This window comes from Hippocampus guttulatus, chromosome 21 (assembly GCF_054856545.1).
Source record: "Hippocampus guttulatus isolate MCC_2025c chromosome 21, RoL_Hgut_1.0, whole genome shotgun sequence".
Classification (NCBI taxonomy): Eukaryota; Metazoa; Chordata; class Actinopteri; order Syngnathiformes; family Syngnathidae; genus Hippocampus; species Hippocampus guttulatus.
In genome coordinates, this window is record NC_141281.1 from 10713688 (window position 1) to 10739172 (window position 25485).

General features: G+C 47.2%; 1 protein-coding gene across 2 annotated transcripts; it reads left to right on the top strand.

Moving 5' to 3' along the window:
* The first annotated feature begins 219 nt into the window (after positions 1 to 219).
* On the top strand, positions 220 to 25383 carry arfgef1 (ADP-ribosylation factor guanine nucleotide-exchange factor 1 (brefeldin A-inhibited)). 2 transcript variants are annotated; one of them, XM_086101779.1, is made up of 40 exons: positions 220 to 596; positions 7409 to 7439; positions 8622 to 8778; positions 8867 to 9013; positions 9100 to 9279; positions 9504 to 9557; positions 11674 to 11998; positions 12179 to 12289; positions 12785 to 13026; positions 13683 to 13816; positions 14347 to 14581; positions 14658 to 14757; positions 15097 to 15236; positions 15318 to 15426; positions 16925 to 17126; positions 17214 to 17325; positions 17420 to 17625; positions 17706 to 17790; positions 17863 to 18028; positions 18245 to 18396; positions 18469 to 18597; positions 19462 to 19620; positions 19739 to 19883; positions 19966 to 20056; positions 20137 to 20177; positions 20566 to 20735; positions 20972 to 21123; positions 21195 to 21367; positions 21450 to 21610; positions 21915 to 22045; positions 22160 to 22289; positions 22427 to 22562; positions 22642 to 22780; positions 22947 to 22995; positions 23075 to 23204; positions 23279 to 23418; positions 23541 to 23712; positions 23780 to 23918; positions 24057 to 24174; positions 24335 to 25383. In XM_086101779.1, exons 1-40 carry the CDS (start codon positions 473 to 475, stop codon positions 24521 to 24523), a joined length of 5706 nt encoding a protein of 1901 aa, XP_085957905.1. In that variant the 5' UTR covers positions 220 to 472; the 3' UTR covers positions 24524 to 25383. The 2 variants fall into 2 exon arrangements, with proteins under 2 accessions (XP_085957905.1, XP_085957906.1); XM_086101780.1 differs by lacking the exon at positions 9504 to 9557.
* The last annotated feature ends 102 nt before the right edge of the window (positions 25384 to 25485 follow it).

Sequence of the window (25485 nt, forward strand, 5' to 3'; positions counted from 1 at the left end):
AATTGAAACTTCCACGTTTACCCCGATACAATTTATTCAGTGATTCAACACAGGTTGAATATATTTAATTACATTCCAGACAAAATTCATATTTATTTTTTTTGTGTTTGTTGATAGTGAGGTTGATGTGATGAGCATTATTTGATTAGCATAAGCAGCATCACCGCTACTTCTCTCCTGACGCGGCGGGCCTCTGCCTCACTGTGACGTAATTTCCTCTCCAACATGGCGCAGGAGGCAGGTCGTTGATGGCCATCGGACGGGATTGAAGCCCACCTTTGTGTGTCTGCGCGTGTGTGTGTGTGTGTCTTCTCTTTTCTTTCCTTTCCTTTTTGTTTTGTTTTGGCTGCGGTTGAGGCTCAACGTTGCGACCAGTGGAAGCCTTCGTTTTGTGGGCAAGAGCCCCCACCACCACCACCATCACCTCTCTTCTTCAGAGACACACATACCGCGCCCCGAATTCCGGTGCGTCATGTTTGAGGGCAAAAAGACGAAAAACATGTTCCTCACAAGAGCTTTGGAGAAGATTTTAGCCGACAAGGAGGTAAAGAAAGCCCACCATTCTCAGCTACGCAAAGCCTGCGAAGTGGCACTCGGTAAGTTGGCTTGTTTTTGCTTCCCCCACCCCGCACTCCTTCCTCGACTTCTCGCGTTCGTCCTCATTGATATAGACACGTCATGCAGTACCCTAGGACTCATTAATCGTATATCCCGCGACATTTTTTGAAAAGTATTTGGCCCGGAATAAATGAACAAAAAAATAAGAGTAAAACGCCATTTTGTCTCGTAGGTGACTTGCATGTGAGAAACCTGGGAAGCGTGTGTGGCTATCCGACATTCAACGCGGAAATGGTGCAAAGGGGGCTGTTAGTTTGCGGTGTTTTGGCGTGCGTGTGGGCCACAAAAGACAAACTGTTCCCACCATACCGACCGTAATCACTTTTTTCCCATTCATAAACCATAATCGCGAGCCGTTTAATCGCGTGCCATCAAGGCGACAAAGGAACGGTGTGTCGGCGTCTCTTCCTGGTACACACTCGAGGACACAGTCGCCCTCTCACGCTCGTGACAGCGACGCGTTTTGTTCACTTGATTTCGTGCACGTTTTCAAGGGGTTAAACGTCAGATTTGTGGTTCCACATGACCATTATTTATCTTCAAAGCTGGGTGTAGTGTAAAGAAGAAAGGTGACAGCTGTCAGAGCACCTTTTTAAACTAGGGCAAAGCCGCTATCGGAAGTTGACAGTGCGACTTCCGGTTGGACATCAAATTAAAAGATACCTACAATTCTCGAAACTTCTAAAAATATGCTTAGGCAACCAAATTAACCAACTCAAACAAATTGAAATTCATCTATGTCATCTATTATATACGACGTTGCCTATCCTAAAATTTAAATAAGCGACAACACTCTTTTAACACAATCTCAAAGCTCTTATTTTGAGGTTTATCAAATGCTGCGTCCGGTTTACACGTAGCCATTCACGGGAGCTGTTAACCGGTGTATCTCCCCATATTCCAGCCCTAATAATCATAAAATCCTCTGCAAAAAAATAGGAGGCTTTTGTATTTAAAACACAGTGAAGATGTGTGTGCGGTATTGTTCTGCACGGGCCTTATTTATGAAGCAAACTGCTCGGGACAAACAAGGCTTTTGTCCAGTCAAGGGATGTAATCTGATTCTGGGAGTGGACACAATGGGAGCATCTTGTGGAGCAGCCAACCACCTGTGTGGGGATATTGGGTGACCGTCAAGGCTAAAAGACACAACTTTGCACTGTGTTTTAGCTCCATTGATGTTATTCCTTCTTGCAAGAATATGTAATCATTATCTTCATATCATTAATCATGTATGACATGTTTAAAGAAAGGATTATCCAGGTTGGATACACGGACACTCAAATTAAGTCTCATACAGCCTGATTCATATGTCCAGTGGCGCCAACTCTTGGCTGTGTACAGTGCGAAGAGCAGGAAGCAGTACAGTAGTAATGCATGGGGGAGAAAAAAATTATATATATAAAAAGGATGACTGCATGACCCAGAATACTAAGTGTAATCTCATCTCCTGTCGCTCTCGAGACTTTGAGACATCTCTGCGCTGTCGCTCAAGATCTCTCGATGTGGTTCACCATTGTCTGGATTGGATCTGTGCCCAATGTAACAGTCATCAGTGTGTAGAATCACATCATTAATTTTTTTCCCAATTTAAAAGAGGTCCGAGGTGTCGATATAACTTGCCTTCTTTTTTTCAAGTTACAGATATTTTTATACAAATGAATGAATGTATTGTTGTGGCGCATATGGCCTAACACGTCCTGTTTAGTGAGGATGTGTTTGCATATGTTAGCTACTTCAATGTAGTCGTCCTGCATTACAAAGAAGATATTCTCATGCCCCCAGAAATTGGCCAACACACGTTCAAAAACTTTCTTGACTTCACACGCTCTTTCTCCGGCTCCCACGTCACTCACCAGGCAAGGCCCCACCTTTTAAAGGCACACACACACTACATGGTGGTTTAATTTCCCACTTGGTTGGTGGGCACCGGGCAACCCAACTATTTTTTTCCCAACATTCCAAAGTCAATTTTCCATGAGTTCACTTTTGGGTGACCATGGTTCATTGACATGACATGACATTGAGCAATTTGTGACAACAGGAGCTATGAAGTGAGTCACAGAGAGCGAGGCGAAAGGTTTGGACTAGACAAAAAGCATCATCGTCATCCACGCTCCCACTCGGATCTTTTTCTTTTTCTTTTATTGTAATGCCAAAATGTTACCCGGCAGGCCTTTGCGACAGGAACGCGCTCTCTACTTGCCATGCTCTCGACAGTGCAGGTGTCCCCAATGTTTTGACCTACTTTGCTCCCACCGAGTCGAGCAACTCTCGTGTTCCGCCGCTCCTGGCATGACGGGGTTTATAGCCAGCGGCGGTGCCAACGGGGCTATTGTACCCCGCTGACCATTCAGGGACCTTGCGCTCCTCCCCGCGTGGTTTGAAGCATTTGCAGCACAGACGCCACCGCGTGTGCGCCCACGATAAGCACCGGGCCTTAAATAAAGTGTTTGCCAAGTAGTGGCTACCGAAAGACCTGTGCAGCCTCAATCATTATTTTTTTGTACTGTATTTACTTAACTACACTGCTCTAATTTCTCAATGGAGCTTCATTTTTCACTCAGATATGACATTTAATGTTTTTAAAACATCGTGCTCTCGAGTGATTTTCTGTTAGTTTGTACTGTAATAGGAATAATTCAGTAGCCACCAACTTTTCACTAAATTCCCATATCAAGGCTTCCGGATTGTAACCCCCCCCCCCCTTCCTGCTGCAAAGTGCACACACTTTAGCTCCTTGTAATCCCAAAGGTGGCCCGCTATCCTGATAATGAGCTTGCGCTCGCACTCATGTCAGCGTGTGCCAGGACCCACGCTCGCTTTCCACACATAAATAATCCTTTTATCTATCCTGAAGATGACGGAGAATATATTTATAAATGGTGTGTATTTTGAACTGGAGCCCTCCATTCATTATACATGGGCTAGTGTATCGTGATGCCTCCTTCAGTCCTGAGACGGGGCTATGAATTAATTATTCCGCATGCAAATGAGGAGGCCCATTTGTCACTGAGTCCACTGCTTATTAGGATGAGCTGCCTTGATTGATTTGGTCAATGTCTTTGTTGGCTGCCAACTGGAATACATCACATTTAAGGAGGCAATTAGGAAGAAGACACCCGACAAATGTACCCAGAAAACAATATGACCAATTAAAAAAATTCATAATAAAAGGTCCTTAATTTGATGCAAATTTGTGGACAGTGTCTCTGAGATGAAATAATGTGTGGACATATCCCATAATTTGTGAAATGAGATGCCTTCCCCATCTGCTGTTGAGTAAATAAACAGCCCAGTCTGCTATTAGTAAGTAGCCTTGCGGCGTTTTGTTAAGAACCTCATTCTCATGTTGGTCCAATTGCGACGCGCATTGCGTTTTCACGTCATTCTTCATTTATGCCGTTTGCTCATTTCAATGACAAATCCGATTAATCAAGGCCTTGGGTTGGCAGAGAAAATAAAACTGCCCCGGTTTAACCGCAGGAGTCGAACGTGTCTTTTTGTGTCAGGACAAGCCAGATGAGGCGAAATAGCCGACGACAACGTTCAACTGCGCCTCCTGCAAATGAAACCACTGCCGCGCGACCTTTGATTTCGGTCCGGACAATGGAAATGTCAGGGGACTCGGTTTAGTGCCTGTGGCTCTCCTTGTGTTTACATGCGGGATCTGTGAAATGCTTACAAGCCCTGAATACATGTTGGGTTGCCATTCGAACCTGTCGTCCCCTCACTGCAAGATGTTTTATGTCAGAGAGAGAGCGAGAGCGTGAGCGTCTCGGGAGAGTTGTCTCTTTGGATGTTTCTCCCTACCACCAAACTCCCCTCCCCCCACCTCCAGCCACCCATCCTCCTGCCAGTGGATCAGCTGGACTCGAGCTGCCTTTTAATTGACAAATCTTTCGCGCTCCCAAGGGGAATTTTGCCATGTTTATCGCTGCCTTCGAAACTGCCGGATAGGAGGGCCGACCTCAAAGTGTTCCAGTTGAGTCGTAAACATGGCTGACGACCACGATAGGCTTTATTAGTTTTGCCGGATTTCCTCAAATCGTGGCTGTGACTCAGTTAACCACTTAAAGACCAAAAAAAAAAAAAAAAAAAAAAAGCCTCCCTCACGTCGTCGTCTTCATTTTTCCCATCAGGGGGGAGAAAAAAAACGGCTTGTAACTGTAATTGAAAGAGACGTGATGCAATTTTTAAAACAGTTCTCAGCTGACCCGTATAAAACATAACTGCAACTTGCTGCGGTCAAAATACACCCAAGGTTCAAGAATTACAACAGTGAGGATAAAGCGATTCCGATAACGGGTGGATGTTGAGGGGGCTGTCCTGTCTCATGCAAATGAGCCATTGGCCGGAGGTCGCGCGAGGTCATGCCGAATCGAAAAGCGTGGCTTGCATTTTGACTCTTCGAGGCAGCGCTGGATCACCGATCCCCCAAATTGCCCTTGTGAATGAGTGTGCAGGGACACGCATTCAAATTCACGCACGTATTATTCACGTGGCTGCTAGCTTGCGTTCTAAAAATAGCCTCTAAGGTGAGCACACATGAAATGCAGCAGCACGCCAGTGAGACAAAACATAAAAAAAAGGAGGAGACTCGCGCATGCTCAAGTTGACGCTTGAGCCACGCGACGAACGACCAAACATGCCAAGCGCGGCCAACTTGAGCTGCTTGATCAGCGCTAATTCGATAAGAGCATATTCTGCCAGCGGGCCGTTCGCACATACTGTATGTAGTGAACACGCGGCGGATGTGGACACCCCTCACACGTATAAGCGATGTAGTCATGAAAACTGGGAAATTTATCTTATCAAATGAGGGGTAAACTCAATGTAAACTCAATTGATCTTCACATTCTGCTATATTAGCTTTGACTTTGAGCGTGCGGGGTCTGGTGAGTGACGTGGGTGTCAGCAAATGAGCGCGTAGAGTTGGCTGTGTAGAGCGAATAACAGAGTTTTTATTTGTTTGTTTGTTTTTTATAAACAGTGACATTTAACACCATAAGACAAAGCTAAAGAAATTCAAACAAAAAAAAAAATAAGAAAGGGGGAAAAAAAACTGTTAAGTCAAACAAAAACAGTCAAGTTTTCTATTCGTCGAGTGCTTGTTCAACCAAACGATTGTAATGCTACATGTATATCCTTTAATGCTCAGTTGTACGACAGGTTCCACAGTGTCCGTTGCCGTCTGGGAAGTACCCGCATTCCTTCATGCTCGAAGGCCTTCAACCAAATACCTGGGCGGCGGAATGATTAGCCAGCCGTATCGCTTGCGTCCTTCCCGTCTGCTTTTAAAAGCACCTTGAATGGACGGGAACTCGTCGGACCGCCTCAAACGATCAACAATCGAGCTCTCCGCCATATTGGCCTTTGTCAGTAGCCCTCAAGGGCCTTGACGGAGAAGTGCCACGCCAGGACTTGAACGGTGTCACCTTGGCAACGGTGGCTGCCAACGGTGACGATGAACCGATCGATAGATAATGCTGTAAATTGTGGACACTCCTGGGAACGAGCGGAAAACAAACGCAGCAGCGGTGCGTCGATACCCGCTTCGACACACGCGCACACACTCGATTAAAAATTCCATTTTTGGGGGGGGGGGTACTCATCTTAAATGGTGCGCTGCCTTTTGAAGGCACTCCTCGCTCGCTCTGCCCTGCTTCAGTCAAATCTCACTGCTGTCATGTTTAATGTCGAGAGTGGATGGCAACTCCTCACTCTAATGACTTCACATGACAAAAGACCAGGGGCCCACAGTGGGGGGTGAGGGGGGCTTGGCGGGGGGGCGGGCGGGCGGCTTCTGGGTTTCGAGATTAAAAGCCGCAGGAACCCTAGTTTCATCTCATGCTCATACGCCACATGGATAAAAGTCTCGCGAGACACCGACGTGTCCTCTTTTCCCATTGGCATGAATGCAAGTCAGTCATTCCGAATTCCAAAAATACTCACAAATGTTTTTCACGTGGAAAGCAGCTTTGCACAGCACAATTTCATTCTTCATGAAGGTTGTACTCCTTGTGAGGGGACAGCTTGTCCACCAGGGGGCAGTATGATATGACTAAGCCGCAGTACCATTCGACTATTTTTACAGAGGATAAAGAATATATGCCTGCGAGTATCGTTTTGTCTGTGCCGTACTCTCGACAATCATTTGCAGCATCCTGAATATTCCATTCCGAAAAAACGTGTAAATCTCTTAAACTCATTCCCTCCCAAAGACGTTTTTAAACGTCTTTTCAGACTTGGTCCAGAATTGGCTGGTACTGAATGAGTTATATCGTTGCACTATCAAAAAAAAAAGAAAGATTTGTTGATGGTATGTGCAGCTCTATGTTTGAAAATGGGAGTCCCATTGAAACATTCTCTTCTACGAAGTACAGTCTGATGCATGGAGTAGTTTTGGCCTCAAAGCAGTGAAATAATTGAGCTGTCTTCTTTGAAGCCTCTCCCAAGCTCGCGCTGCCACCGCCGCCCTTTTTCACGGGCTCATCGCTACTCCCAATTTCTATCACGCTTTGTCTCCCACTTCCTCCTCTGTCTGTTTCATCCGAAACCAGCACTAATTTTTGCCAGGCGTGCACCGCTTATCTTTTTTTTGGGGGGGAGTGGGTCTGCCATGCTTAAGGAGAGACTCGGAATGCGTGCGGACGATGACCGTCCTTCCTTTACGCAAATGACGTGTTGGGTAAACAATCACTCGCACACAATGGACAAAATTCTGCGCGCTCCATCCTGTCAACCTTTCGAATATTTAACAATTTTTTTTTCCTCTTTTGTTTTTCAGAGGAAATCAAAGAGGAGTCGGAAAAATTAAGGTGAGTGTCTGGCACGCAAGCGGCGGCTCATTAAACAAGTATGAAGGCACGCTGCAGAGTTCAACTCAAGGCTACTGGAACACAGAGTGTGCACGTGCGTGGGGTTCTGGAGGTGTGTGCGCTTTGTTGTTCCTCGCATCGCAGGCCTTGTTCCCTGTGCGTCGGGAGTGTGTTGCTGAGTAACGCGGCTCGTGGAATGGGCGCCTTAAGAGACGTGAACTGCCCTCCATCTTCACTTCTTGTTTGGGCCCCCTTTTCTCTTCATACGAAGAGTTCCTCAGCAAGCCTCGACTGTGATTTACGTTTTCCGCAGGCGCACAAATGCTTTCTCGAGGGCCCGCAGTTCTGTTAAAATGGCCGCCATATTCGCAGTGCAACCCAAGATTGAAAAATTCAGACCAGCGGGCCTACTGGGATATGATATAAAAAATTTGGAGCAGATTGAAGTGACGATCAGCAATGTGATTTTTTTTTCTTCTCTGGGAATTCAATAAAAGAGCAAGCAAACTTTTTTTCAATTTGTTGGTCTAAAAGTTGTTCAATTTTAGGGAACTTTAGAAGGAGCCCCACGGATTAGCAATCAAGCGATCAAGGGTCTCATTCCCTCTAGGTTTTAAAATCATAATTTTGTTGTGAAGGAAGTTATTAACTCATTCACTCCCAAAGACGTTTTTAAACGTCTTTTCAGACTTGGTCTAGAACTGGCTGGCACTGAATGAGTGAAAATGCTGAATTGATGACAAGTTTTTCAAATGTTTCTGCACTCATCAGGGCGTGGCGGCGGGCGCTGGAGTGGCTGCGCGCGTTGTACGCGTCAAAGAAAAGGAAAAAAAAACCCCCACTTGTGGTGTCACTCGACTTCAGGGTTTAGCGGCTTATCTGCGGCTCGGAGATGCTTTGTCAGCATGCGCGGTGATTACTGACCCCGCCTCCTCCTGTGTCGGATTAAGTGCACGGTTTGAAGCACTCAGCTAAAGAGCCCAAGTTCAGTGTTGTGAGCTTTTAGCATGTCCATCCAGGAATGGAAGAAGTAAACAACGTGCCGTGTTCTACTGACTTGGTAGCACCGGGTCACAATTTTCATGTTTTCAACTAGGATAGCGGTCAAATATAAAATGAAAGGCATCGACCTTTAAAAAAAAAAAAAAAGTTCCTTATCATTCAGTGTTTGTTTGTCTTTAGCCCGCCCAGCGGAGATGGAAAATCGAGTTCGAGCACATTACCGCCAATCAAATCAAAGACCAACTTCATCGAAGCTGACAAGTACTTCTTGCCGTTCGAGCTGGCATGTCAGTCCAAATGTCCCCGCATCGTCATCACCTCACTCGACTGTTTACAGGTCAGCGCTTTTGACGGGACTGAAATTCGGAAGGGGCTTTTATCGTAGAGCTCCCCGGTCATCATTTTTGTCCCATTTGCGCCGATAGAAGCTGATAGCGTACGGCCACCTGACGGGCAGCGCACCAGACAGCACGGCCCCGGGCAAGAAGCTCATCGACCGCATTATCGAAACCATCTGCGCCTGCTTCCAGGGCCCGCAGACGGACGAGGGAGTGCAGCTGCAGATCATCAAGGTTCCGTTTTTTTTCGATCCCAAAAAAAAAGAAAAAGAACCCCTAAATCTGCTTGTTGAGGCCCCGCTCATTCTCCAACATTTTAGGCCCTGCTGACGGCCGTGACGTCGCAGCACATCGAGATCCACGAGGGCACGGTGCTGCAGGCGGTGCGCACCTGCTACAACATCTACCTGGCCAGCAAGAACCTCATCAACCAGACCACCGCCAAAGCCACGCTGACGCAGATGCTCAACGTCATCTTTGCCCGCATGGAGAACCAAGCAGTACGTCCTGATGCCGCCGCCCCCACCCTCCCGCTCCCCGTCGCCAACCGTCAACGCGCGCACCAACACAACTTCCTGGTTTCATCCACTGTCGGACATTTTTGGTGTTGCCTTGCTCTAATGTCATCTATTTCTTTTTGAATGACACTCCCCCCCCCTCCTCCTCCTCCTCCTCCTCCTCCTCCTCCTCCACCTCCCTCGCTCCCTCCCTGTGGGACACATAGCTTACAAATCACAAGCTATCTTGGTCTCTGGCCTCCAGAAAGCGTGATCGCCAGGTAAAAACAAAGCTTGCAGGACTGCTGTGACCTTTATTTTTTTTTCTACCCCCCCCCCCCCCCTCCACTTGCCTGACCCACACAAAATCTCCAAAACTCTGTGCACCTCTCTTGTGTTGCCTCCTCCCTCCTCCTCCTCCTCCTCCTCCTCCGTCCATCCTGTTCGCCGTGTTCTTGCCGCCACCACGTTTGCTCGTCAAGTCACTCCATCGTTTGTGCCAATTTGAAGGTCAGGTTTAAATTCGAAATACTAGTTCAACCCTTTCACGCACCCTGTAACCTGATAACAAGATCAGCCGTCCACTGTCGTAACCGCTGCCCCCGAAAGGGTTAACCGAAAATATTTATCCAATCAAAATGTTACACAAACACATAGCCGTACAATATACCGTATTGGCCCGAATATAAGACGGTGTTTTTTGTATTGAAATAAGACTGAAAAAGTGGGGGTCGTCTTATATTCGGGGTCTAGACATTATACCCATTCACGACGCTAGATGACGCCAGATATCATTGAAGCGAATGCTGAACTTGTCTCCCCGGGCCAAAGTGAACCCCTGCCACGAAGAATAAAAATATAAATAGCGGTAGCACGAAGAAGAAAAATAAAACATAGCGGTAAGAAAGAAAAGAGAAGAAAATAATAGAAGAGATAACAGAAAATGGAGAAACGGAGTGACAATCTGGAGAAAGGTGGGTCGATGATCGGCCAGGTCAACCGGCAGCTGAGGAGAAGTTATGATGTCATTTACAGTTCAAAAGCCAGAAGCCATTCATTTACGAATGTGATTGCACTTTAGATTTGAATGAGGCAAAATAACATGCTCTTTCTCGCAAATATATTGTTAAAATCATTGGTTTCAGATGTACTGTAATTATTTTCTGTATAAAAATTAATTTGGTGTTCAAAAAGTCTTTTTTTCAAACTTGAGTCTTGAAAAAGAGGGGGGTCGTCTTATAATCAGGGCCGTCTTATAATCAGGCCAATACGGTATATGAAAATAGATCAAGATGACGGACGGTCACAACTGCTGAGTAAGCCGCAGTAGTATCAGAATTACTTTACATAATTATTTGGCTCAAATAACCAAATGTGATCATGAGCATGGGGCTGTACTTTGTTGGAAAGACACTGACACTTTTTGCACACACACTTAACACAGAACACCGGGTTGCCTTGAGCACACACACTCGGGGCCCGGGTGGCATTTAAATAATGAGCTTAGTTTGTACGCGCTGCCTTGAAGGTGTCGAGCCCGGATGCTCGACGCTAATAGCGTCAGTCAAGATGTGAACTTGATTTGGCGGCTGACATTTTTTGCAAAGGCTTGGAAGAAAATGAGACGTGAATGACTGCGATAATTATGACGTTGAGGAAAGGCCATCATTCGCCATTGTTTTGTGTGCCTGTGAGCCACGTCGCCTTCACCTGTTGTGCTACCCCCCCCCCCCCCACCCCCCATTTTTCTCAAATTCTGACTCTCTCCGTGCACTTGGACGCATCATGGGCTGCTAATGGAGCTTGGCTAAAGGAATGTCCACCGCTTGCTCGCTCGGGTTTGTTTTTGTGTTTGCCAGCAAGTAGTGCCGTCTTGTTTCGACGCGCACACAAGCACACTCCTGAGATGCACTGAACCCCCCCCCCCCCGATGGGGAGGCGGGGGTGCTATTACGACTATTCTCTGAATACACCTTTTTGTTAATATCGCTACCACATTCCTGTAACGTTCGACATTCTTCTCATCACGGGCAACAAAATCTCATCGTTTAAATGAGTTCGCATCACATGACTGCGTTCTCATTTGACCTTTTTTCTTAATATTACAACTTTGTGCGACTTTATCTTTCAATTCGGCCTTTTTTTTTTCCCAAAGCCCTGCTGCTGGTTTGAACAAAGGAACATACCCAACATTGCCGCTTTCAATTAGGATGTCTGGCTTTGACATGGAGCATGCGTTCAGGAGCCTTAGTGAAGGCAAACATTGTTAGTTGAATATTTTCTTAATCTCCCCCCCCCCCCCCCTCCTCTGTGTGCATGTGTGTGTGCTTTAATTTGTTTTAATGCACGTATGTGAACCCTCACCTCCACCCACCCCACCCGCATCCTGTTGTTTAGTTGCAGGAGGCAAAGCAGCTGGAACGGGAGCGGCACCGTCAGCACACAGAACCAGACTCCCCTCAAATCCACACGCCGCCCAAAGCTCCCACGCGGGAGGCCAACGGGCCGATCGCCACGCCGAGCACGCCAAGCATCACCGGCCCATCCACCCCGTCGTCGCCGGGACCGCGGGGCGACGACGGCGGCGGCGGCGGCGGAAGTCCCTCTTCACCAGGAGAGCCCCGGCCCGCCTTCGAGAGCCCCGATCCGGAAAACGGTTCCAACTTCTGCGTGGCGGAGAACGAACAGACTGAGGCCGACCAAGCCACAGCAGCGGCACAGAGTAAGCTGACACCCACGTCACTCACCAGTCCAGGCCCCACCTTTCAAAGCCTCACACACTTAAAATCACAGATGATGTCGTATTAAATGTGCAGGTGTAAACTTCAAGTGGACAAAAATCAAACCTACATCTCGCACGGACATTTTGTTGTTGACTAATGATTGACAAAACGATGTTCAGATGCAACAGGCGAGGAGGACGACGAGGATGAAGCGGGTCCCAACTATGAAGAGAAAGCTCAAGAGATCGTGCAGAGCATCCTGCAGGAGGTGGTCAACACCGTGGCAGGAGGTGCGATTCACATTCGGAATCAAGCAAGTCAAAATATTGCGGGAATCACAGCAATCGCTTATTGGAAGAAACTGCGAAAATTTTATTGTCTCTTTTTTTTTGGGGATGGAATGTGACCTCGCAGTGGTGCCTCAAACATGCGGTCATATTTTACCGAGATAAAGACCTGTGTCACGCTCACTTGTAAAATAACGCAAGTGGATCCAAACAAAAGTGCTCCGCACGACCATCCGAGATGGCAGCTAGCTAACACTGCCCGTATGTGAGTGAGCATGTGAGAAGCTATGCTAACATATGCTTGTTATTAGCGGTTTCAAATTGATGCAACACGCTTGAGCGTAAGTGGGACAAACAGGCAGTTATATTCAAGAAGAAAATGGTGGCCCAAGGCACAATGCTGTCCTCACATAACCTTGCTTTTAAAAGAACCATAGCCTTGACAAAAAAAATAAATAAAAGTGTCCTACTTGAACCGATTCTCACTCTCTTTCTCAGGTAACTGCTTGGACCCGGCCCACCTCTGCACGGAAGCCAAAGAGCTGCCCGAGGCGGAGGCGGAGACGGAGCGAGCCGAAGCGGTCCTGCAGGCCACCCAGAACTCGCTGGAGGACGAGGGCACACTGGGGAGCGACAGCGAGCACGTTCACATCAACGGCATCCCCGGCACGCCGATCTCAGCCAGCTTCACGCCGTCGCTGCCCGATGACAGACTGTCCCTTTCGTCCACTGACACTCAGGTGACGCAAGCGGCCCCGCCGAGTGACCACTTTTTTGTCACAGTCAAATCAAATTTAAAAAAAAAAAAAAAAATTAAGACTTTCTTTTTGGAGCTCACGAAAACTGACACAAAGCATTTAAAAAAAATTATCGGGAAAAATAAAAAAATACAAAAATGTTTGGGGGCGAAAAAAAAAATACTTTTTTTTGGAGCTTATGAAAATTAACAAAAAGCATTAAGAAATCTCAGGGAAAAATTGCCCAAAAATGTTTGGGGGTGAAAAAAAAAAAAGATAATTCAAGACTTTTTTGGAGCTTATGAAAATTAACAGAAAGCATAAAAAAATATCCGGGTGAAAATTGCCAAAAGAAAATACAAAAATGTTTGGGGGCGAAAAAAAAAAGATAATTTTTAAAAAATACTTTTTTTTTGAGTTTATGAAAATTAACAGAAAGCATTAAAAAATATCAGGGGAAAAATTGCCCAAAAAAAATACGAAAATGTTTGGGGGCGAAAAAAAAAAGATAATTAAATACTTTTTTTGGAGCTTATGAAAATTAACAGAAAGCATTAAAAAATATCAGGAAAATTTGCCCAAAAAAATACAAAAATGTTGGGGGGTGAAAAAAAAAGATAATTAAAAAAAACAAACATTTGTTTCTTTTCCTCCGTTAGGAATCAGGAGCGACGCCGGGTCATCCGCCGGGCGCCAAGTTCTCGCACATCCTCCAGAAAGACGCCTTCCTTGTCTTTCGCTCGCTCTGCAAGCTGTCCATGAAACCTCTGTCAGACGGACCGCCTGATCCCAAGTAAGTCGGCCTCGTCCGGTAGACGTGAGTCACGCGTTTAAAAATGGCTTTTTGTGCTCCGGCCACAGCAAGCATGACTCACGAAATCATCCGGAGGAGACGTTGCATGAATCATTTCTTAATTTCAACACAACTAACTGCTGATTGGTTAATCCTGATAGCCCCCCCCCCCCCCCCCCCCCCCCCCGCGCCCCAGCGAGACGTTATAGGTGAAGTGCTCTAAAAATTGAATTCCACCGGCTATCTTGAGCAAAATTTGGTCATGGAATTGCAAAAGGATATTTGTCAGGAATTTGCACAAAAAATATTACATCACACACAGAGCTGATGACAAATAAACAATATGTGGAAGAATGATAATACCAGACAAATATGCAAGGAGAGTGGGCAGATATTTGACTTTAAAAAAAAAAACATCCGCAAGAAGTGACCCAAAAAAAATGTAACAAAAATAAAACAAATCTCATGAAAAATCCACATTTGGAGTCATAATTGGGCTATTTTGCTAAGTGTGCCACCCGTGCGTTCAGGTCTCACGAGCTGCGGTCCAAAGTGCTGTCGCTGCAGCTGCTGCTGTCCATCCTGCAGAATGCCGGGCCCATCTTCAAGACCAACGAGATGTTCATCAATGCCATCAAGCAGTACCTGTGCGTGGCGCTCTCCAAGAACGGCGTGTCGTCCGTGCCCGAGGTCTTTGAGCTGTCGTTGTCCATCTTCCTCACGCTCCTGTCGCACTTTAAGACGCACCTCAAGATGCAAATCGAGGTGAGGAACGGCGCCGGCGAAGCCCAATGGAAAAGGTGATGTGACCACGATGATGATGATTTGCGTTGTTGTCCAGGTTTTCTTCAAGGAGATTTTCCTCTACATCCTGGAGACGTCCACAAGCTCCTTCGACCACAAGTGGATGGTCATTCAAACCCTCACCAGAATATGTGCAGGTTTGCATCCCGACACTTCTTTAGAGGCTTTTTTTGGGTGGAAAAAATTGGAGTGACATGACAACTTTTTTCTCGGTCATATTTTTAATTATTTATTTTTTATCTTGCAATACTTGGAATTTTTGTAATATTTTGTCATGCAATTACATGTTTTAAAAATGTAACATTTCCATTGTAATTCTTTTTTTCTTCATCCTTGTTTTTTTTTTTCTCGCCAACATTTTGCCCACGTTGCAAAATATTATAGTGCAAACTGCAAGCACATAAACAAACATGGCATGGCGTCACGGCACAAACGGCAGTGGTGCACTTGTGACGCTTCTTCTCTTTGTCCGTTAGACGCTCAGAGCGTGGTGGACATTTACGTCAACTACGACTGCGACTTGAACGCCGCCAACATCTTCGAGCGGCTCGTCAACGACCTCTCCAAAATAGCACAGGGACGTGGCGGCCACGAGCTGGGCACGACACCCCCGCAGGTGATCATCACCGCTCCCCGGAAATATTTGGTGCGCAATTTGCGCTCAATTTTGACGGTCATAATTTGACGGCGTCCACAGGAGCTGACCTTAAGAAAGAAAGGCCTCGAATGCCTGGTGTCCATTTTGAAATGTATGGTGGAGTGGAGCAAGGACCAGTATGTCAACCCGAACTTCCAGACCAGCCTTGGTAAGTGCCGAGACGTCAACATGTCACCTGGGTGTGCTTTTGATGGTAAAAAAATGTGTTTACAACGAATCACCAGTGTAACAGTTTTACACTTGACAAACTATTTTCACACTTTTTTAAAAATTTGCTGTTGAACTATTACTAGTAGTAGTGGTATTTAGTAGTGTGTGTGCATACCATGTATGGATGTGTCTGCGCGGGAGTCATCGCTTCTTCTAAATTTAAATAATCGGCGTCATGTTTTCTCTCTCTTTGTTGTAGAATTAATGTGACAAACACTTTGAGAAAATCACAATGTGCTTATAACGATCCGAGGGTCCATCATGTATTATTGTCACACATTTCCATAGAAATCCAATGCTGCCATTTTTTTTTTTAAACTTTCCTGACTTAATGATCAAACCACAGTCGGCCAAGACTTTTCTTCACCCAGTCCCAGAAAAAAAAATAAGTGCAGTCAACAACGCTCGGAGTCAAAAATAAAATGTGTAATTGAAAAAAAAGTTTTCTCAGATGGATTTAAGATCCTTTGAACAAAATAAATGAATGTTTGACAGTTTGTTTTCGTCCTATTCTGCAGCCAAGTCAGCATTCCAGATGACTCAATTTGCCTTACCTGGTTAAGTAAATAAATACAATGAACAAAAAATTGAAAATGCGGCATTGGTCTCAAGCTTCTGAATTTTTAATGGCAACGGAGCCTTGTGTGAATGTAATTCATGTCAACATAGTGCGACTCTTTCTTGGCTTCTGCTTTTGTTGTTTGCCAACGGTGGAAGTCAAACAAAAGAACAAGTGTGTTCCATAAGCTCTGAAAGCATACTATGTAGAGCAGCCTCTGGCTAAGCTGTCAAGGCTCAACAGCGAACCCATTAGCGTGTGTAGCAGCAAAATATGTGATCGTGTCAGCTGACTAGGAGCCAGTTTTCATTTTTTTTACCCCCCCCCCCCCTTTTTTTGTAACTGTGTTTTATTTTCCTCCCCCTTTGGGCATGACTGTAAAGCCAAAGCAGGTAACGGTAGCGTTAGCATAAGTGCTTGTTCGACTCTTAATGGGATAGCTTGAGTGGCATGTCTGTGCTTTTTGTAATGAGAGAAACATTCGGATGGTGAGCAAAATGGCGGCTCGCATTGCGGCGACGACACCGTCTTGAATGTTTTAAAGAGTTTCCGTCACGCCAACGCCGTGCTGGGTTACGGCTCATCTGTCTGCTCTCACAATAGTTACAATTAACGCAGTGGAATATCGTGAAGCAAAATAATTGTCTTGACTCTAAATTTAGCTCGTGTGTGCCCCCTTGTCATGTCAACACGAGTTTCACTGTATGGTAAGATTTGTATTGTCAGTAAATCATTGTGCTATCTTCTTGTTTAGTCTCCCTATATGCTAGTTTTAGTTAGCGCCCTCCAACAATAGCCCTAACTTTGCCTCGTTTGTAATCCAACGATGAGTCGAGACCTCGCTGGCCTTCGTTCCCGCTCACTCCTTCTCCCCCAGGCCAAGAGAAGCCATTGGAGCAGGAGAGCAGCGAGACGCGGGCCCCCGAGACCATCAACCGCTACGGCAGCATCAACTCGCTGGACTCCACCGCCTCGTCGGGCATCGGCAGCTACAGCACGCAGATGTCGGGCACGGACAACCCCGAGCAGTTTGAGGTCCTCAAGCAGCAGAAGGAGATCATCGAGCAGGGCATCGACCTGTGCGTTACAGTCTCTTGCTCTGACCATCCCCGCTTTCGTGCTGCCGCCGATCATGGTTTTGTTTTGAAATATCCACCGTCCTGTAGGTTCAACAAGAAACCAAAGCGGGGCATCCAGTACCTTCAAGAGCAAGGAATGCTGGGTACAACCCCAGAGGACCTGGCTCAGTTCCTGCACCAAGAGGAGCGCCTTGATTCGGTGAGGCCCAACTGGACCAGCGAGTCCTGACTTTTCACAATCCCGCTCACGCGACCTCCCTCCCGCGTTTGCCCGGCTGCGTGCGCTGCCTCAGACTCAAGTGGGGGAGTTTCTCGGCGAGAACGAGCGCTTCAATAAGGAGGTGATGTACGCCTACGTGGATCAAATGGACTTCCAGGGCAAAGACTTTGTGTCGGCGCTGAGGATGTTCCTCGAGGGCTTCCGGCTACCCGGCGAGGCCCAGAAGATCGACCGGCTGATGGAGAAGTTTGCCGCCAGATACCTGGAGTGCAATCAGGGGTGAGTCGGGGCAAAGTTGTGCTGTGCTCTCGATGACGGCGTCAAGCAGCTCACTGTCGGAAAATACGTTTTATTCGCAGGCAAACCCTCTTTGCCAGCGCAGACACCGCCTACGTGCTCGCCTACTCCATCATTATGTTGACAACGGATCTTCACAGCCCGCAAGTACGTTCTCATCTCGAGTAGATTTGGACCAGGAGTCGCAAAATCTTTTTTTTTCTTCTTGTTCCCGTCAAGGTGAAGAACAAAATGAGCAAGGAGCAATACATCAAGATGAATCGCGGCATCAACGACAGCAAGGACCTGCCCGAGGAGTACCTGTCGGCCATCTACGACGAGATTGCGGGCAAGAAGATCGCCATGAAGGAGACTAAGGAGCTTACCATGAAGTCCAGCAAACAGAGTGAGTGCGTTGACCAGTCGGAAAACTCCAAACAAGGTGGACCCGTTGGACATCTGATGAATATTCTGTGAATGTTATTAAAGCATCGAATTGGCTAATTTGTGTGTTCAAATAAAATGCATATGAATATGCATGTTCTCGGGCGCTTGAACAAATTACTCTCCTTTTCCTTTCCGACGCGATCTCGGGAACGTGATCGTATTCTCGTCCTCCAAGGCGTGGCCAGCGAGAAGCAGCGCCGTCTGCTGTACAACGTGGAAATGGAGCAGATGGCCAAGACGGCCAAAGCTCTGATGGAGGCCGTCAGCCACGTGCAGGCGCCCTTCACCAGCGCCACCCACCTGGAGCACGTGCGGCCCATGTTCAAGGTAACGCCGGCGGACGCCCCGCCGTCGGCTCCGCGCGCCTGCGCTCACTTCCTGCTTTGTTTGCGCCTTTAGCTGGCGTGGACGCCCTTCCTGGCCGCCTTCAGCGTGGGCCTGCAGGACTGCGACGACACCGAGGTGGCATCTCTGTGTCTGGAAGGGATCCGCTGCGCCATCAGGATAGCGTGCATCTTCTCCATACAGGTTGAGCTTACAAAAGACGCGCAAAATGTAAAATGAAACGTAAAATAGTTTAGTTGGCGAATCCCCAAATTTGACAGAGTGCTTAAAAAGAAGTGGAAGTTTGTCACATTGTTTAGACCACAGGTATCAAACTCAAGGCCCGGGGGCCATATCCGGCCCGCCGGGTCATTTTATGGGGCCCGCAAAAGCAAATCGTGTGTCAACTTGCTCAAATCTGGACTGAAATGTGAAATTGTGGTGTAATAAATAAAGTTGGAATTTCGCAATAATATTGTTACCCAGTTTACACTCACTTGAACAATAATTGAACAAACTATTAAAATTGACTGAACTGATTTCAAAACTAGTCATCTATTCATTTGTTGTCTACAAGTAATAATTTTGTGGCTTCGACGTCGTAACGGCCCTCCGAGGGAAGACGTAGCTCCAAATTGGCCCGCTACTAAAATGAGTTTGATACCCCTGATTTAGATGTTTGCAAGTACCTCGGAATTACCGAGAGGTTATCATAAAAATAAACCAATAACAATTTTTAAATCATTTGATTTATAGTCCGACACAATGTAACACAATACGCTTTACGCACTGTCATTAACTCATTCACTCCCAAAGACGTTTTTAAACGTCTTTTCAGACTTGGTCCAGAATTGGCTGGTACTGAATGAGTTAAGTAACAATATTTAAAAGCAGTTCAAAAGCTGAGTTGAACAGATTTCAAAGCAAAGTAAAGAAACACAAAAATGAACCGGTGCTAATAGAGCGCACAATGCAACAAAATATTTTTTTCCAAAACATGATGTCAGTAAGCAAGACCTTAATCATATTTTGGGGGGTGTTTTAAAGCATTTACATTTCTCCCCACAGCTGGAGAGGGACGCCTACGTGCAAGCACTGGCCAGGTTCACGCTGCTCACGGCCAGCTCGGGCATCGCCGAAATGAAGCAGAAGAACATCGACACCATCAAGACGCTCATCACCGTGGCGCACACCGACGGCAACTACCTCGGCAACTCCTGGCACGAGGTCGCCCTGTTCGAAAGAAGGATTCATTACGCTTGCTTTGTTTTTGCTTTTGAGGACATTGCGGTGACAACAGATTTTTTTTTCCCCCCTATTTTTTCCCCCATCAATGCAATCTCAGATCATGAAGTGCATCAGTCAGCTGGAGCTGGCGCAGCTGATCGGCACGGGCGTGAAGGCGCGCTACATCTCCGGGACGGTGCGTGGCAAGGATGGCTTCATGGCCAGCACCAGAGAGTCCAACAACGATGAGTACCTGGGCCTGGGTAAGTCGGCGCCCGAATCCAAAAACCAAAAATGAAACGCCGTCGAAATAAGCCGCTTGACTGAAATACCGCCGCCGCGCAGTTGGCGGCACGGTGGACCGTAAGCAGATTGCCAGCATCCAGGAGTCCATCGGGGAGACCAGCTCTCAGAGTGTGGTGGTGGCTGTGGACAGGTCAGAAAAATTCTACATTGATCACTGTCATCAATCAATATGATTTACATCAAAACCGATTGATTGATTGATTTTTTTAGGATATTCACAGGCTCGACCAGACTTGACGGCAATGCGATAGGTGAGTCGAGGACTGGACAGTCACCCTAGATCGGATTCAGTTTTATTATTTATTTATTTATTTTTGATATCTTCTAACACAATTAGTCAAATGTCTCAAATAATTTGACGAATTACAAAGTCAAAGCAAAAACTCTGCCTGGCTTACCCAGCAACAGCCCACCAGTTCTCCATTCTGATTGGCTGATTCCAGCCTCCCTCACACCAGACCACCTTTTAAAGCCATACACACTAAAGTCAAAAATCGCATTACATCACATGCTCAATATTATTTGTAGAAATGCAGAATCGATTTACTCGTGCCATGCGATCGGTACGTCGGCGTCCTTTTTGTTCGTGCCCCCTTTGTATGGTGGCCGTCCGTAACCGTTGTTTGCATCATCCCCCAGTGGATTTTGTGCGCTGGCTCTGCGCCGTGTCCATGGATGAGCTGGCCTCGCCCATGCACCCGCGCATGTTCAGCCTGCAGAAGATTGTGGAGATCTCCTACTACAACATGGGCCGCATCCGGCTGCAGTGGTCCAGGATCTGGGAGGTCATCGGGGACCACTTCAACAAGGTATTGGAAAATCCTGTTTTGTTTTTTTTGCGAATCTGTCAGACTAAAATGTTTCTGTATATCTGCTATTGTTTATTGGAGTACAGATAATTTATTGCGGGGAAAAAAATTGCAGTTAGATTCTTAACTCTTTCACTCCCAAAGACGTTTTTAAACGTCTTTTCAGACTTGGTCTAGAATTGGCTGGTAATGAATGTTAAACGCCGCTGTGGTGAAATTGTTTTTGTTTTTTTTAGGTGGGCTGCAACTCCAATGAAGACGTGGCCATTTTTGCCGTGGACTCGCTCCGGCAGCTGTCCATGAAGTTCCTGGAGAAGGGCGAGCTGGCCAACTTCCGCTTCCAGAAGGACTTCCTGCGGCCGTTTGAGCACATCATGAAGAAAAACAGGTGCGTCGACAATGACGGCGGGTCGGGGCGTCACCAACGATTCGACGACTCGTCTGTGGCGCGTTTTGCAGATCTCCGACCATCAGGGACATGGTGGTGCGCTGCATCGCGCAGATGGTCAACTCCCAGGCCGCCAACATCCGCTCGGGCTGGAAGAACATCTTCTCCGTCTTCCACCTGGCAGCGTCCGACCAGGACGAGAGCATCGTGGAGCTGGCCTTTCAGACCACAGGGCACATCGTCAGTGAGTGCCCCGGCGGGCGCCGCGCGTCTCCGCCTCGCCCGAGCGTACCCGTTTGAAGTTGACGTCTTTCCGCCTTCTCCAGCGAATGTATTCGAGAAGCACTTTGCGGCCACCATCGACTCCTTCCAGGACGCCGTCAAGTGCCTGTCGGAGTTCGCCTGCAACGCCGCCTTTCCCGACACCAGCATGGAAGCCATCCGCCTCATCCGACACTGCGCCAAATACGTCTCGGGGAGGCCGCAGGTGCTTTAATTTGTTCCCATTACTCTGTTTACTGCTTCTTCTTTAACTCATTCACTCCCAAAGACGTTTTTAAACGTCTTTTCAGACTTGGTCTAGAATTGGCTGGTACTGAATGAGTTAATTGATTGGCGGATCAGGTCTGTCTTTGTGCGTCCTGGTCCCAAACGGGCCAAGTCCCGGTCCCGGTCCGCGGACCGGTGCTCGGGGACCAGCGGCGAGCCAGCCAGGAACACTTGTTGTGTTAGCATCTATGCCGAGATAGCTGTTCAGTTCCGCGTCTAAATTAGGCTGACGTGCGCGGCAGGCCTTCAAAGACTACACCAGCGATGACATGAATGTAGCACCGGAGGACCGTGTGTGGGTCCGAGGCTGGTTCCCCATCCTCTTCGAGTTGTCCTGCATCATCAACAGGTGCAAGTTGGATGTGCGGACCAGGTAAGTGGGCGCTACTTCAAATAACAAACATGAAAATAACGCTGGAAAGCGGCAATAAGTTCCTCTTTGTCAATGGCGCCAATGGTTTTGTTTTGTTTTTTCCTCTCTGTGTAGAGGGTTGACTGTCATGTTTGAGGTGATGAAGACGTACGGGCACACTTTCGAGAAGCACTGGTGGCAGGACCTGTTCCGAATCGTCTTCAGGATCTTCGACAACATGAAGCTGCCCGAGCAGCAGACTGAGGTAAGTCGGTCCCGCCATCGCGAGGGCCCGACTGATTTTCTGTTTTTGTTTTTCGAGGGAGTTTGATTGTCATGATCTTTTGTTTTATCCTGATTTTAAAAAATCATAATAATTATAAATAAATTGCCTCCACACAGAAAGCAGAGTGGATGACCACCACCTGCAACCACGCACTTTACGCCATCTGTGACGTGTTCACGCAGTACTTTGAGTCCCTCAGTGATGTGCTGCTGGATGACATTTTAGCTCAGCTCTACTGGTGTGTGCAGCAAGGTGAGTACGCGACCCCCCAACACCCCCACCTCTCCTAAACTTTTTCCGGTGTCTAATAAGGTCCCCATTTTGCCCGCAGACAACGAGCAGCTGGCCCGCTCGGGCACCAACTGCCTGGAGAACGTGGTCATCTTAAACGGCGAGAAGTTCAACGCCGAGACGTGGGACAAGACGTGCAATTGCATGCTGGACATTTTCAAAACGACCATCCCGCATGCGTAAGCCATATTCCTTTTTATTATTATTTTTAAACTGCACCCCAAACCTCTCCATTTTAACTCATTCACTCCCAAAGACGTTTTTAAACGTCTTTTCAGACTTAGTCTAGAATTGGCTGGTCCTGGATGAGTTAAATGCGTGTGATGAATGTTTTGTTTGCCTCAGGCTGTTAACATGGAGACCGGCAGAAGACGAACACTTTGACAAGCAGCCGGTGAGGCGGAAAAGCATGCCAATTTCCATATTTATCCCGTCGCATTTGATATTCATCACGTGATCTCCCCCGGCCTAAGGATTCCATTTCCCAGAAGTCCTTGGATGACCAGCGGTCCGTCAGCGGCGTGGAGAGCCGTCGTCAGAGCCAGCAGAGCGGCGTGACCTCCGGCACCAATGAGGACGCCGGCAAGGCCAGGAGCTCCACGAGTGAGTCGAACCTCGATTTGGACTCAGAGGTCCAAGTGGCCCGGTTTGTGAATGTGAGCGTCGGTGTTCCGCAGGGACGCAGGAGCAGCGCTTGTTCACCGCCTTGCTCATCAAGTGCGTGGTGCAGCTGGAGCTCATCCAGACCATTGACAACATTGTCTTCTTCCCCGCCACCAGCAAGAAGGAAGATGCCGAGAACTTTGCCGCGGCGCAGGTATGACTGCATGGAATTGGTATTGCAATTTTAGTCTGCCTCTAATAATTGGAATACGCATCGGCTTCAAGAAAAAAAATTGCACATCCATGTAACGCCTCCTTGTCATGCCTTACCCGAAGCGCGATGCGGCCAACGTGTCGGACGGGGCCGCAGAGGCGCCGGACCAGGGCATGTTCCGCTACCTGACGTCGCGGCAGCTCTTCAAGTTGCTGGACTGCCTGATGGAGTCGCATCGCTTCGCCAAGTCCTTCAACTCCAACAACGAGCAAAGGACGCTGCTGTGGAAAGCCGGTAAAACTCTCGCCGCGCCAGACGCGGGCCACGCACACACGTGCGTGACCGCTTGTGTGTGTTGCAGGGTTTAAAGGCAAGTCCAAGCCCAATCTGTTGAAGCAGGAGACGGGCAGCCTGGCCTGCGGCCTGCGAATCCTCTTCCGCATGTACACGGACGAGACGCGGCCGGACGCCTGGGAGGAGGTCCAGAGACGACTGTTAGAGTAAGGACAAAGATGTCTTAAAAGACGCAGACGAACGCAGGAATGTGTTGTATCGCATCAGTTGTGGAAAGAAACATCACGTTGAAATTTGAATCGCAATAACATATCACTTTTTATTTTTATTTTTTTTGTGGTCAGCGTGTGCGGCGAGGCGGTGGCCTACTTCCTGGCGTTGACCTCGGAGAGCCACAGAGAGGCCTGGACCAACCTCCTTCTCCTCTTCCTCACCAAGGTTCTGAAGATCAGCGACCAACGGGTGGGTTGACACGAGCATGACACGAGCCCACTTCCAGTGCCTCATTCCTGGGGCCATACTTTTATTCCAATTGGTGAAAGAAAAGAAAATGCTCTTCATTAGCCCGCCTATGGCACTTCACATGATGCGTTAGCGTTAAGCTAAGTTCTCTCCCGTGCAGTTCAAGGCTCACGCGTCGCGGTACTATCCGCTGCTGTGCGAGATCATGCAGTTGGACCTCATTCCGGAGCTGCGCGCCGTCCTGAGGAAATTCTACCTGCGGATCGGTCAGGTGTTCGGCATCGCGCCCGAGCCGCAACCGCGACTCACCATTCGGGAGCAGCTGAAAGAGGAGGAAGAAGCTCAGTGACGCCACCTGCCTGCAGCCCCCAAGCCCTTCGTTCACCTCGGCTATCGGCACGAAAAAAAACGACTAAAGAAAACAAGTCTGGTTTGTAGCGATATCCTCCTCCGCCATCATATCTTTGAGCTGCTCAGACACAATCTATTTTAAAAATTCCAAAAAAATGTGCTTCTTACTGTATATTTATTGTAACAGAATGATTGCAGACATATTCAAAAACCATGATGAAATGTGACCTCTCTCTCTTCGCATACCCCCCACGTGGCTAACGTTCACATCCAAATGTACAGATGTAATAATCTGATAACACTAGATTTTTTTTTTATATATATATTTTATTATTATTTGTCGCTGCACTTGACCTCCATTCGGAATGCACTGGAGACTTGACTTTTTTGCCCTCCGCCCCTGATTTTATCCGTAACATCTCACCATTAAGTGAAGACTTCATTAAATTATTCCATTTTATACGTTCGTATTGTTCGTTTTTTAACTGGAAGATGAGATGCTAGCTGCTTAAAAAAAAAACACGACTTATTAGTCTATTATCATTTTTGACTTGTTTTCACGTGTGTGTGTGTGTGTGTGTGTGTACAAAAAAAATCAAAATAATATATTTAATTTTTTGGTGGGTTTTGGGAGAAAGTAATATGTATATAGAGAGAGAGGGGTAAATGAGTGATGTTGACTGTGCTTTATGTACGAATGGGACGCATTCCTGCTCATGGATGTAGAAAACAAAAATGTATATGATGCAGCAATGTAAAGTTTTCTATGTTGCAAAAAAAGGTATGTACAACTTTGTGTACGATACATCCTCTGGCATTCTAATCAGGTTCTAGGTCAATAAAGTTTTTTTGAACTAAGTTCATTTTGTCATTGATTTCCTACCTAGGGTGGCCCGGTAGTCCAGTGGTTAGCACGTCAACTTCACAGTGCAGAGGTATCAGGTTCAATTCCAGCTCCGG